Source organism: Doryrhamphus excisus, chromosome 19, assembly GCF_030265055.1.
Source record: "Doryrhamphus excisus isolate RoL2022-K1 chromosome 19, RoL_Dexc_1.0, whole genome shotgun sequence".
Lineage (NCBI taxonomy): Eukaryota > Metazoa > Chordata > Actinopteri > Syngnathiformes > Syngnathidae > Doryrhamphus > Doryrhamphus excisus.
In genome coordinates, this window is record NC_080484.1 from 12652033 (window position 1) to 12666372 (window position 14340).

Genomic DNA, 14340 nt, shown 5'->3' on the forward strand with positions numbered 1-14340 from the left:
TTCCCATGCTCGCCTCTTCCCAAGCGTCGGCTTCAATTGACCAAACAAAAGAGCCTCAGTCCAGAGTCACATGCTTCATCAGCAGTGGTGATTTCAGCTGCTTGGCCCTCTGCCCGCCAAGCTAATGTGGAGGAAAAAAAAGGAGCCTGAGTGGGGTGACTTGTTTCTACGGAAGGACCGCCCACACACTGAGCTCAGGGTAGCACCTGATTAGAACTGGCAGTCCGCAAGGAAATTTGGTTGTGGACTTTAGAATCAGATTCGGCCAAAGCCACGTTCTGTGCCCGTCCAGCTCGCCCTGGGAAACCCACCACCCAGGAGGCCCAGCCGTCCGGCGTTGCCACGACACTAATCCCACGAGGACAAAAGGCGTGAGCGTCACAGAGCATGTCGCTGCCAGGCGCTCTCATTGGCTGGCTCATGTCCATCAATCATGGAGCGAAACTTGACCACAAATGGCTTTAATTCCTATTCGATACACTTAATATGAATGCTTCAGCTCCCTCTCTCGTCATTTCAATAGCCTGGATGAAGTGAATTTTGAAAGAGTGGACTAAATAATAGTGTCTGTGTCGCACTAAAGCATAGCCCACAACAATAGCAAGGATGCACTGAGGGAACAGGACTGAACATCAGCTTTTACTTGGCAAAGATACCATATGCACCCCGAGGGCCCGCAATAGTGTACAGGAAGTGTGTCCTTGATGCTGGAATTTAAAATCCCTGATTAAAACGTGACAAGATTTCTCATTCAGAAAAAATAAGTCTTGTGGGGTCTAGGCCTAGGACACTAAGAAAATTTAAATAATGAATGACTCACAATAAATGAACGTGATAATTTCGACAGCCTTAGTATATTGCCATGTACTTATGTTTGTTTTCTTCTTCCCTCGCCTCCAAACAGACAGGAAGAGGATTACATCTGCATTAGTTTCAGCACCATGGCACGTTTGTTCCATAGAACAGGGGCATGAACAAAGTGAGCCTTTTCTCAGTCATGTAGTTTCTTTGTGTCGGTGGATGGGAGCGGGGCCGCTAGCATGGAGCAGTGGAGAGTATTGCAGTAGAAATTAAATTAGTATATTGCAACATATTGTCATATTTTTTTTAATTGTACTTTTCTTAAAAGTAATGCTAAAATCTCGTCTGGTGACACCTCTAGGTGTGGATCTTTGTGGCACCTTTAACTTTGTCTGGCTTTGTTGAGGAGTATCATTAGAATGAAAATAGTCGTGTGCTGTGATTGCTTTCTCGTTTGGATCGTTGGCTTTGCAAAGTGTGTCGGAAAGACCGTTGAACTGGTTCTGGATTCATGCCACTCTAGAGCTGGGGGGGGGGGGGGGGGGCATTGTGACCCACATTTCTTCATGTGTAACGTCCACAATCGAATTACTCTCACTTTTCACACGCTCATTAAGTGCGGCAGAGCCACGTGGGACAGAGCTGTGTTATTTGGTGTTGGTGTGTGTGTTGTGAAAAAGCCACGGTTCCGATGACTGGACTAAGCTGCCTTCCATTCCCAGGCACAATTCTAAATTGGTCACTTCTGGTCATAAAAAACCTGTCTTTTATGTCACCCACTAACCTACAAATGTGTGTTGGGAGCAGAGTCCAGTGCTAATGGGCGCAGCCAAGAAGCTTTAGATGACAACAGACCAGGGCCTCCATCAGGCCAGGCGGGAAGAAGCGTGTAATGGGAAAGCCTTAAAAAGAGCAGCCCATAATGAGCAATCAGGTGAGAGGGCAGAGATACAGGCCGTATTGTCCAGTAAAAGTAACACATACCAAAGTTAAGTCCCCAGTCAACTCAGCTCGACAGCACCCTCTTTTGACAAACCACACTCATTACTTTGAATGTTTGTATTTTGGAAATGCATGGTTTAAAAAGTTGTCACTGTTCAAAGCACGATTACATATAAAAAAAAAACAACAACAACCTAGAACTGTGTTAAATGCAACAGATCTGGATTAGTTTTCAACTTCAGCAATGCTAGAATATGTCTTATCACCGAAGTAACTACAGAAGGCACTTGTTAATTAATAACAAACAGGCCTCAATGTGTATAGAAAAAAAAGTGCATAATTAATTATGGCTAAGCCTTAAGCGCTTACCTTGGCAGGTGTTCACTTGTCTTTGGCATCAGTTACGCTGCTGATTACCTTCTTATGCAACATTGAGTTTCATCATTCTACAAGAAATGGAAGAAAAAGCATCCCAGCATTCTCTTCCAAAACAAAAGTGCCTCAGCGTTTTACGGAATGTTCTTTGATCATCTGACACCTGTTGTAAAGGCGCACTAGTGTGCTTTTGTGTAAACATGTTATGGGGTCTTTATCCCGGCATGCTGTCTTCATTTAGCTCAGTTTTCAGTGTTGAACTTCAATGCCTTTGTCTTCTACAGGACTGAAGCCGTGTGTCGGGCTGCCCTCTGTAGAACCGTAGGACTGCTGGGCTTTGGACCCCTTGGGGGCCTCCGCTGCCGATTTGGGATTCAGCACTCTGGGAAGGTAAACCTGTAATACAGAATACACATTACAGAATGCTCAATGGTGTGGCTAAATAATTATTATTGTCAATGTTAGGCATGTCCCGATCCCATATTGACATCGGATATAGAGCATATATCAGAAAAGAAAATCGGATTATATCGACCTGCATCTAAAATCTCAAAATCAATCCAGCAGGGGCCGGGAGAGTGCACCGAAGAAGTTTAATACGACCAAACTCATTGCGCGTTTGAAGCCACATTACATGGGAAACTCCCACAGGACGACAAAGTCATTAGCTAAGATGAAATTGAGCACCTTTAACATTGCTATATTACACCTGGCTGCCAGTATAAAACGATACTCCAGATCCTTAAGGAAGTAAATGGTTCCGTTTTTTTCTCTGCTGATTATTGTACTGTGGGGCTGCACGGCGGTCGAGTGGTTAGCGCGCAGACCTCACAGCTAAGAGACCCAAGTTCAATCCCACCCTCGGCCATCTCTGTGTGAAGTTTGCATGTTCTCCCTGTGCATGCGTGGGTTTCCTCCCACATTCCAAAAACATACTAGGTTAATTGGCGACTCCAAATTGTCCATAGGTATGGATGTGAGTGGGAATGGTTGTTTGTCTATATGTGCCCTGTGATTGGCTGGCCACCAGTCCAGGGTGTACCTCGCCTCTCGCCAGAAGACACCTGGGATAGGCTCCAGCACCCCCGCAACCCTCGTGAGGATAAGCGGTAGAAAACAAATGAATGAATTATTGTACTGTTTGTGTCACTTGACCATTCAATTCGTGCTGATATAGGATTGACATTGCTATCAGCCAATAGTCAAGGCTGCAAAGATCAGAAGTGGAACCCCCCCCCCCCCAATGAGTGACCTCAAGAGACAAGTGCAGTACCATAGTGTTTTCCTCCACTTCCTCCGGGGTGCCCTCATCTTCTTCGTTCACCTGCAGAAGAAAGAAACCATCAGAATGAGAAATCGGTAAGTCATGAGGAGCAACTCACCTCGTAATTGTGTGGACTGAGGTACTGGAAATGGCCGAAACAGGTGTAGCTGAGGCAGATGAGGATCGTGATGACCAGCACCACCAGGGTGAACAGAGACGTGGGAGCCCAGAAACCTGAAATGTTATATTATTTATCATCATTTACATGGTGACTTTGGTGAACATGTGACCTGACGTGCTTGTCACTCACCGGTTCTCAGGACGGAAAAGAAATAAAGCCATATTAGGCAGATGATGGGCGCGGCCAGAGCTTGATTGACAGCCTTCAGGTGTACTTGTCGGTCGATGCGTGTCGGCAAGTAGGTGAAGTACAGGTTGTGTTTGTCCACCAGGTGCTTCAGCATCATGTATAAGAGACCTGGTGGAAGACAAGTGAGACATTTAGTATCCATAGTGGTGTTCCTTCAGAAGAAAATGTTGAAATGTGTTCAATGTTGTTGGATGTGCACACGTGCTTGGCACTCACCGAAAGGCACAATAATGGGACAAATGACACTGTATGCCATGATGACCGTAAAGACACACAGGATCCAGCCGTACATGGCCCCGTATTCAAACTCATAAGCCTGGTTCTGTTGGTGGAAACACAAACCTTTACATTCATCTTCAATGTTTCGCTGTCATTCTGTGATCTATGGAAAGGAACCTTCCTACAACAAAAAAAACAAGTGTCTTGCTTACCTGTTTGACGTATTTCCTCTCTGCAGCGGAGCGAGCCAGCACCAAGCGAATGGTGTAAAGCAGCAAGCCAGGCAGCCGCAGCAGATCCATGGCCGAGCCCACCAGGCCTGCCGCGATCACGTAGTTGACAAAAAAGGCCCCTTGGTCAGGTAGGAACACGCACCTTGGTGCACAGACGCCAAAAGGTAAGCAGAAATAGTTTAAAGTTAATAGTGACTTTACAGCCAGGAAGTGTAAATTGTAGGACTTGCGCAAATGTGAGATGTTCACAAAGAAGGGGAACTTACTCAAACCTCAGTTTCCCATCGGTTAGAAATTCTTTGTCAAACAGCCAACGGAAAAACAGCGCAAGACTAAAAGGGAGAAACAAAATGACATGCGTTGAGAAATGTGGGCTTGTCCAACGTCCACTCTTAAGTCCGTCCAATAGAAATTAGCATATTGTCTATGAAATGTGTCATGCTAGTAGCCCAGCTGCAAGTTGTATTTACCTGGTGAGCCCTAGCGATGGAAGGATTAGCACCATGAAGAGCAGAAAGAAGTAAAGCTTGTGCATCATGCTCAGCTGCTCACTGGACCTGAAAGAGCACAGAGTGTTCCATCCAAACATTCCCAGCATGACAAATCTGAATGTGTCCCACCTGCCCCAGTGGGCCTCTCCCAGCGTGGAGTAGTAGACGATGGTGGGCAAAAGGGCAGAGAAGGACCACAGCAGGAACGTGGGGAAGAACTGACTGACGATAGGGCTCTATGGTGAGGGGCAATGAGGGGAGATTAGTTCTGTAGCACTGGGGGCAGTTTTCCTAAAAATGTGATGAGCAACAAGTATTACGTTCAGATAGTAGATGGGTTTGGTGACGTTGAACTTGTCTATGGTGTTGATGATGATGGTGGGCGTTGTGAGGAAGGTGAGCAGGAAGAAAAGCAGGAAGTTGAGCATCACGTAGCGGATGAACCAGGAGAAGCCCTGCACTGAGAGGTGGTTCCTGCAGAGAAAAGGAAAATGTGAAGACGTCATTCTTTCACATGTTAGTAATAAATGTTAACTATAAACAAAAGACTAGTTAAACAGTTCAATTTAAAAGAAGTCCAGTATGCAATCATCCCTCCATTATCGCGGTTAATTGGTTCCAGACCCAAAGGGAATTTCATGGTAGCATAGCAAGCTAGTTATCTTGTATCTAATGGAGTGGGGAAGAAGTACAATGAAGCCAAAAACTTCCCACTTCCACACGGAATGAGTAGCCAATCTCCATTCAGGTAATGCCATCTCCCATCATGTCTCATAACATTACTGATGCCTTTGACCAATAACCATGAAACAGTGATCATTAATTATTATTATTTTTTTAAACAGTGATAAAATCCAGTGTTTTGTGATATATATATATATATATATATAACTTCTTAGCATATTTACAAATGATCAAAGTGGCCTTTGCTTCCTTTTATTTTTCAGTCTGGCAGCAAGACGTCATACGCTTAACTGTTGTTAATAGTAACAGTAATAGTTATGGGCACTAGTTTTTTTAGACCACTTTTTTTGCTTGAAATATTTGATTAAATTCTATAACCATCTATACAAATGAGATGCTGGGCGCTTACCAGTAAACGTTTCTGGGATGGGGTGCGAAGCTGACCCTCCACTTCCTCACTTTGAGACTTCCGCTATTGGTGGAAGGCTGAGGCTCTTTTCCACAGCAACAACTCCTGCTGCCACATTCCAGCGCGTTGAAGTCTTTGAGAATGCTAACGAGACCAGAGTACAGTTAGTGATGACAATGATCACCTCTTCTTGTCCTGTGTCAAAAATAGTGAATTTGGAATCCATGTTGCTAAATGACTACTCACTACTTGGCCATAGCCTCCGTCTGCAAGGTGACAAAGGCAAGCCCCAGGGGGCGCTGTGGCACCACCCCCACCTGCTGCCTCACCTCCTCCAGCAGATCTTTTTCTTTAGTGCTGTAGTACTCGATGGCGTCCACCTGAGGGAGCACGCACATGAATACTTCTTGTCCTGCATACTTATGACAAATAGGAGGATTAAAGTCACACCCCACTGACAAGGGGTTCAAGAAAGGGATTCAAAAACCAGATTAGCCTTCACTGTTGGCAAGAACACACACAATTATCTCACAATGACAACAAACCCGCGTGGGCTGCAGTGTTTGTTTTAGATGATGCCGTAGTACACCTTTTTCACGATGACGACGTGAAGCCTTCTGCTCAGTCTTACCTTGTCACAGTTGGCGCAGCAACAGAGCTGACCGCACGGTCGGGGGTATATTGTTTCACGTTTCCCCGTCTTCTCCAGGACACGCTCGTAGTAGCGCAGGTTTTTTCCAGCTCGCAGCCTAAGGTAGTAAAATAAAAAATCAGTGGTGCGATCTTCTGCGACCTTGCAGAAAGTTTATTCATTATTTTTTAAATTTGTTTAATGCCTGAAAAAAATTGCTCAGGCATTTTTTCTTCCACTTTAAATCTTATTGCTATCCTTTCACTTTGTTTTATATTTGTAGTTACCTCAGCATGCTTACCTTTCCTTGTCCAGATGCATGAGCTTGGCCACATCGTAGGCAATGGTGACGGCACACACCCTGCAGGTGGGGTACGCCTCCCTACACAAAAGCAGGGCGGATTAATACCAAGGTGGAAATGGTGTGCAATGCAAACACATCTGTGGACGTACATGAAATGTGTCCTTATGTCCTCCTCTGTGGCCGTTTTTGGCACACCCATCACAAACAAGGTGTTTCTGGTCTGCAGACATAGTTAGTAGCATCAAGTTCCTGCATGTAGCTCCTGGAAGTAACAGTTGAAGAAGTAGAAAACTCACCATGTCTCTTTGCGTGCCTTTCATTTGCGATGTGTGTCTTCGCAAGAGAATAATGGTCAGGGCCAGATAGAGGACGGCAAACACGGTGTGCAGCCACAACAGGTCGTTTCTGACAACAACAGTAAAGTGTTTTGTGGAAAATGTCAAGAATCCATGAAGCGCCCCATATTTGTGGTTCCTTCCTGAATTATTCCTGCACCTTTACCCAGATCCTCACCAAAATGGAACAAAGTTTTGTTTGACTTACATTTCTATTTAATCAAGCTAGCTGCATGTATGCTACTGTACACAGTGTCTGTGCAAACAGGTCATTAAAACAACAAAACAGCAGGTAGTGGCCCAAGACGTAGCACTCGGTACTGTAGCTTTAACCGATTAGTGTTCTGCAGTCACAGTTGTTTGTTACCCCTTTTGAAGATTGCCGATCGTCGTTCTCCCGAAACTCTGCGGATCGTTGCCTGAAAGACAGGAAAATGTGAGACGCAATTGACAGCGACTCAATTTGCCACACCTCTTTTTTAGCTATGTTTAGGGTGTGTGTTCACACATGAGTCGTTTTTTAGCAGTCAGTCCTCATAAAGCCAATTCATACAGTAGAACAGTTAAAACGCTGACTAGCCACTCTTGACTTCATTTGTACGGCTGAAGCGTCAAATAAAAACAACCTCAAAACCAAACTCACCCAACAGATCCCCCGTCAGGTTGACAGGCAGTATGATTGACAGGGAGGTGACGGTAATGACCAGCAGCAGGATGACGAGGTGACGCTGGAAGGAGAGGTAGTGAACGGCGTCTATGCCACACCGGGCTTTTATTTTGTCGTCACTGGAAGGCCAAACAGATTACGTGAGGTGAGATGCAATCATATAACCTGAGAACATTAGTTGAAATGACTTACTCCATTCTGAGGATGTAAGGCAGCCAAGAGCAGAACCCCTTTTGGGAAAAAAATATATTTTTATTTTCCATGAGTAAATATTGTTGAGATTTGCCGTTATTTCACATACTAGTTCATACTCCTGGTCATCCCCGCTGGATGCACACGATGACAGACGTCCATATTGAGGGCGTCCAGACTCAGTGACCCTAAAAGCCAAACACGATTCATTTGATAAATAATATTCATTAAACACCACTTAGTTTAATTTGCTACTACGGAATAAACTCTGGAATGGATTCAATGATAATGAATGGAATATTTTGTAGTTATGGCATAGAAAACAATCTTCAAAATGTGCTTTTTTTTACATGATTAGAGCCATCAAGACATGAAATAACATCCATATATAACATCCTATTACCCAATATAGTAGAAATAATAAACAAACCCTTCTTTATCCGCCACCAACGCAAGACGTCCATAGTCCCAGAACTTCTTCCGTATAATAGAAAAGAGCATCAGCAACACCTGGAGTTGTCCAAAAGATTGCAACAGTTCATCAGTCTTCTTCAATCCAAATCAAATGACAGACCAAGCTAAGATGTACCAAAAAGACGCTAAAGTTGAGCAGCAACACAACAGGCACGCCGCCAAAGCTGACTCCGCTCAGGACGGTGTTCTGCGTGCCATTGAAACAGGTCTTGTCGTCCGGCCCGGTGGAACGCCGGGTTTCGTTTGGGGCCAGCAGCGACCACTGATCCCACCACCAAGACGACATCACTGCAGTAGAAGAAGAGACAGTTTTTCAATTACAATATTTTGTGTGTATGGTGGGAAATACCAAAAAAGTAAACATTTAGCCTTTCAGATCAAAGGTGGAACATCTTCAACTAACAAGAAGAACTCCGGTTGCCTTGATTCAACGCTGCAAATGGCCATAACCTGAATGACTGAGAACCTACACACAACGTTCTGGATAAATCCTTTTAACTTTCATACAAAATGATGGAACAACAAACGTGTCCAGCACACAAGGCATTTGGCACACTTCTGTGCCATGTGACAAAACCACATTTGAAGTAGCTGATGCCGGCAGGTTCTACGCTGTCAATAGCATGACGGCGAACACTTGCTCCTCACACTCCCCACCCCCTAGGGAGCCTGGTTATCATTCATCAGCCCACGGGAGGAGCGATCACATTCATTCATTGATTAATTTTTCGTTTTACTTGTCTTTATTACGTGCATGAATGTACTGCAGCGTGAGCGAGTGTGCTAGGTTTTGCACTTGAATAATTATTTTCAGCCTTTCAATTCATTTTTATTAAAAGTCCCCATCTTCTGTCCTTCTGTGACCACTCAAGAAGTAGGAAGTTTCTTTAAAGTAAAGAAAACTACTTTTTTTTTATTTTGCCCATCATTTACAATCCTTGTGTGAGACATGAACACACGTCCTTTCTGTGCGTTCTAAAGATATAAAAACAGCTAAAAAGAGGCAGCTCTTAAAGTGTGCTTTTCATTTAAAGCAGAACAGGACAAAGAGTTTCATAATAATGATGAAAACAATTTTTAAAAAATGGTCCAAAAAAATCATGATCTTAATTCTGAGCAAGAAAATCGTGACATATATTCTTTGTGCAGCCATGAAATGGATATATCTTGAACCTGTGGTTGAGTTCTCATGCTTCAGGGTTTCTTTTTCCACAACGTTTTTGTTCCACTTAGTGTTGAACTTCTACGGTTCCTTGTCTCTGACCACAAGGTCATGTCACGGAGTGCCGTGAAATGGTGGGAGGGATGGGGATTCGTGGATGGGGGCTGAACAATGTGATGTTTTGACCCCCACCCTTGTCCAGATCCACCCGACCCACCACGCCTCAACTTAAAATAGAGCCAACATGCCGTGAGTCACGAGAACGCAATGCAACATTACAGCGCGGCTCCGTCTAACATCTGCCGTTCCTATTCAAGTGGATGTGTGACTGCAGTGACCACCATTTTTTTAACATTTGAAATAACCTATATTATTTGTTTTTAACTGGTTAATAGTCTCGCAACTGTAGTGACATTGTGATATGCTGCAAGCTACGAGACCCCACACTGGACAACTTTGCCTACTTCAGTGACAAGTCACCAATGTCAACAAACCGCCATTCAATAACGAAACTTGCTTGGTCGAAATGGCGTATTTTGACTTGTCTACGTGTCAAAAAGGGCCAACGTAGAGATCGTCTTACCTGTTGTGTTTGCGACCCCGGCTTAGCCGCAAAATGAACTTCTTAACGCTGTAAAGACGCCAAACAACGTCAACATTATTAAAAGACTTCCTCCACCGCCTTCCTCCACCTTCATCTTCCGCACATGCGCACTCTCCCCAGCTGTGTTGCGTTGACATTGGGTTTTTTGACAGCAGTCTTTCGGTTTGGGCGATACCAAGTAAACACAATTTTCAACATATTTGTATGATTTTGCTTTCAATTCGAGCTTAACAATATTATGTCGTATTTAACTAAAAAACAACTTTAAAATAAATGTTTCTCTTTTGTTATTCAGTAAAGCATCAACATTATTATATCTAAGAACGATTTTTGTCATCTTTTTAGTAGGTAATGTGACACTTCTGTGTATTTGTTTTTGCTTTTTCTTCATTTTTTTTGATGAGACCAGTGAAGCCAAGGTGTACCACTTCAAACTAAATAATAAAACCTTATAGCAATGTGAATGTGAATGGTTGTTATCTGTCCTCTGGTCTGGGTTGTGCTCTGCCTCTGGCCCAAAAGTCAGGTGAGATAGGTTCCAGCATAATCCAGAGACCCTAGGACAGGCAGCATAGATGATGTATGGATGGAATTTACAGTGACATAACAATAGCACCAGTCTCTGTCTTGGCTGCTTAATATGGCTAATTACACTAGCTGCCTCTTTTTAGTTATTTTTATAGCGTTTTATTTTTATACCTTTTAACGCATAGGAAAGACAAAGCCGTGTGTTCATGTCTCACATCAGGATTATGGATGATGGGCAAAATTGCAAAAAAAAGATCACTTTTACTTTAGAGTACAAGAGTGGCTCATCTTCAGGCGGCAGTGGCTCTGGTAGAGCAGGCTGTCCAGAAACAGCAAGGTTGAGCCCCCACCACCACGATCACTGTTGTTGTGTCCCTGGCAATGTACTTCACCACCTTTAACTCTAGTGCTGCCCACAATGGTGTATGAATGCGAATGAATGTTTAGTGGTGGTCGGAGAGGCCGTGGGCGCAAATTGGCAGCCACGTTTCCGTCAGTGTACCCCAGGGCAGCTGCGGCTACAGACGCATGCCAAGCGACATCAAAACGGCTAGCACCGTAGTGGGTAAGGGGTCATTTCACAACACAAGCAAAGCGTGCGTAAATAGTCTTATCTAAAAAGAACAATCCACATCATGTGACTGCTGATGTCATTTCTAACCAACTGCTGGTAGTCTGCAACGGTGAAACCAGCAGGTCATTGTGGGGGCAGTAAGAATTATAAGATAATACGATTTTTCTTGATTTCACTGTCTGTCTGCCTAGCTTGACTAAAAAAAAGTGATCAGGAATTAGCACAGCATTCGACACAGCGGGCAGAATGTGGTTCGTTCCACATTTGGGAGATGTGTAGCGATCTGATTTGAGCGGGACGAGGCATCACTAAGCAATGTCACGGGCGCCTATCAGAAGGTCAAATTAATGAATCCGATGCAATTAGTCACTCAATTTGCTGTAACATTCTGTGGTTTTTCCTCCATCCTCCCACTATGGGATGTTTATATGTTTTCTCCCTCAGACTGTTCATTTCTTCCTGCTGTGTGTTTGTGTCTCTTTGTGTCGATGTGTACTCACAGTGATGTCCATGATGTCTTTCTGTGTGTGTGTGTGTGACACCGTTCATGCCTCACTGTGGGACACGTTGATTAGCGCTGGCCGCGGCTCAGCTCCCAGTGGTCCTCTCGGCTGGCCGCTGATTGAAACCAATCAGGCTTGCGTTGGCCCCATCACAATGACCCCTCACCCCTCCCGCCCTCAGCCTAATCACCTGCTGATTGGCCCATGCAGGGCTAACCCCCTCCGCTCGCCTCCCCCTGGCACGGAAGGTTAATTTGACCGGCGGATGAAGCCTCCAGGAGGGAATAGGAACGTGTGCTGAGTGATATTGCGTGGATATAGCCCGCTTGTCAATCACGGCCACTTAGAAGGGATAGGGAGGGGGAGAACAGTGACAGTCAGGAAGTGAGGCAAGGATTAGTAATGCTTCTGCCATCTTTAAGATTTTGCCAACTTGTAATCCTCATGTTTATTTATATTTTTTGCGAATTTTATTTGTAATACTTAAATTAAGTAATGAATAAATGAAATACCCTTATCTCCTTTGCTAGGAAATAAATGCTGAATCTCATATCATCACACTATCATACAGTTTATCGATTATCGCTCCTTCACCATACCCTGTTTTTTCAAAAATTAATTAATGAATAAATGATAGCTGTTTGGTGGTTGACTATGGTCTATTATGAGTCAAAACACAGTGAAACACAAGCAATATGTAGTACTCTGGTCACTAGGTGGCACTATTGACACCGAACATTGCCTTACATGACATTACCTCAACTATACATGAAGCCAGCCATGGCATATCCAATTATAGAGGAGAAAATTTTGTGTGGAAGTGGTGCGTATTTGGCTTTTTAAGTTTGGAAGAAATAAATTTGAGGCTAACTGTTTAGCTTGCTAGCTAGCGACCATCTCGAGTCCCTGCAGCATAAGATTTGTGCAATGTGTTGTAAACAATGAATAATAAAGGTGACCATAGGGGTGTTATTTCATGTCTACAGGGCTCTAATAAGATTAATCTTAATTAATCTTAATAAGATTAAGATTTTTAAACCAGTTTTCTATGCTCTAATTATAACACTATTCAATTAATTAACATTGAAACCAATTAATTGCTATCAACGAGGGACGACCTTAACTGCATAACTATAGCCGCATCTACAGCCCGCAAGGCATGCTGGGTAACCTTTCTGTAGCTACCCTCCCCCGACCCTATCCCACCCTCTTCTCATTAATATAAAACATTTGAAATATTTGGGTTAAAATTGTGTAATCGCTTGTCATTAAAGTATGATGGTTGGGCCCACAGCCAATCCAGCTGACAACCACTGCCCATTTCTTTTGGTGATTGATCAAGTATCTATCTGTGTCATGTTAGGATATGTTTGTCCAGAAGGGGGCATTGTTGCATGCAACCTTAGTATTGTAGTATTAAGGTTGCAAACTGATCCAGTGTTCCTTCTCTCCTCTCTTTTTTCTCCTGGTACTGTCTACGGCGTGTCCATGTAATTCATTAATATTAACACAGTGTGTTCACTGGTTGTCACAGGCCAAAGCTTGAATTCAATTGAACGCACACATTTGGTCAAAGTTTGCATCACTGCGCTTCCTCCCACTGTCAATATTTTGACATCAACTTAGCCAACTCTCCTTGGCTTTGTGCATGTGTGTGTGTGTGTGTGAGAGAGAGAGAGAGAGAGAGAGAGAGCAGTTTGTGGCAGGTTCCTCCAAGTCCCCGGTGGGCAGAATATTGTTGCCAGATTAGCATAGCATTAGCATATCATTTCCATATCATTATCCCAGTAACACCATCATGCAGTTGTGTGTATGTGTATGTGAACTTTACATCAGATCAACTCCTTCTCTTCGTCTGAGACACACACACACACTGAATACACATCCTCCCCGCACACCCCGCGACATGCCTCCTTCACTGTCTCACACGCCATCTCTTTATCTGTGCCCTACACCCATGTAAGCACATCCTAATTCTCTATAATCTGCCGTTCATAATCCTGCTTCCTCTTTTGTTTTCTGCAGTTTTTCAGTTCAAAGTTATGGGCACCTAAAGGAATATAAAAACAATGTAGGAGATGTCATCTTTCGCTAATATTGTCTGGCTAAATGATGACTAGTTAGCATGTTTGGAACATGGCATTAATAGCCATTCTGGCTCGCCATTTTGGCAGTGGTGGGTGGTGTGTGCAGCTGCTTGAAAGAGCCCGTTTAGTGAGGGTGGCATGTTTGGGGTCGCGCCCTTGTTTACAAGAGGGAGCCAGAGCTGATGGTTTTAAAATGGCGTCCAGATGGTGACAGAGGCTTGATTGCAGCAGGGCTCTCAAAGTCCCGCCCCCTCCTGCTGTCCAGCTAACTGCATCTTTTTATGTTAGCCCACTCGCTTCGCAAGAACTCTCCTTCCTGCGTTTGCCGTCCTCGGACGATCAAGGCTTTCATGTGGGAGCATCGTCTTGGAACGCCTACTTGTTATCGCTGCGTCGTTTCGTGGCACGGATGCTCCCCATCATGCCATGCAAAACACAGAAGACTGAATACAACCTGTCCCTCATTTTCCCGTTCAACATAATGGAAATGG

At 44.0% G+C, this 14340-nt stretch overlaps 1 protein-coding gene across 1 annotated transcript; it reads right to left on the reverse strand.

Moving 5' to 3' along the window:
- Positions 1-1825: 1825 nt before the first annotated feature.
- Positions 1826-10292, reverse strand: tmem63a (transmembrane protein 63A). Its single transcript, XM_058057410.1, has 23 exons — positions 10137-10292; positions 8507-8679; positions 8348-8427; positions 8027-8105; positions 7918-7955; positions 7702-7844; positions 7426-7477; positions 7020-7128; positions 6873-6943; positions 6721-6801; positions 6420-6537; positions 6035-6168; positions 5789-5932; positions 5016-5169; positions 4825-4931; positions 4675-4761; positions 4471-4536; positions 4184-4346; positions 3969-4074; positions 3693-3860; positions 3501-3616; positions 3392-3442; positions 1826-2514 (listed from the first exon to the last, which is right to left on the reverse strand). Exons 2-23 carry the CDS (start codon positions 8675-8677, stop codon positions 2368-2370), a joined length of 2385 nt encoding a protein of 794 aa, XP_057913393.1. The 5' UTR covers positions 8678-8679; positions 10137-10292; the 3' UTR covers positions 1826-2367.
- Between the last annotated feature and the right edge of the window lie 4048 nt (positions 10293-14340).

Bases quoted from the DNA above. Each gene is read 5' to 3' on its own strand.
- tmem63a (XM_058057410.1), bottom strand. From the start codon at position 8,677: ATGTCGTCTTGGTGGTGGGATCAGTGGTCGCTGCTGGCCCCAAACGAA. The intron at 6,944-7,019 runs GTGAGTTTTCTA...CTATGTCTGCAG, and splicing joins AAGGCACGCAAAGAGACATG to ACCAGAAACACCTTGTTTGT. The intron at 6,538-6,720 runs GTAAGCATGCTG...TTACTACCTTAG, and splicing joins ATGCATCTGGACAAGGAAAG to GCTGCGAGCTGGAAAAAACC.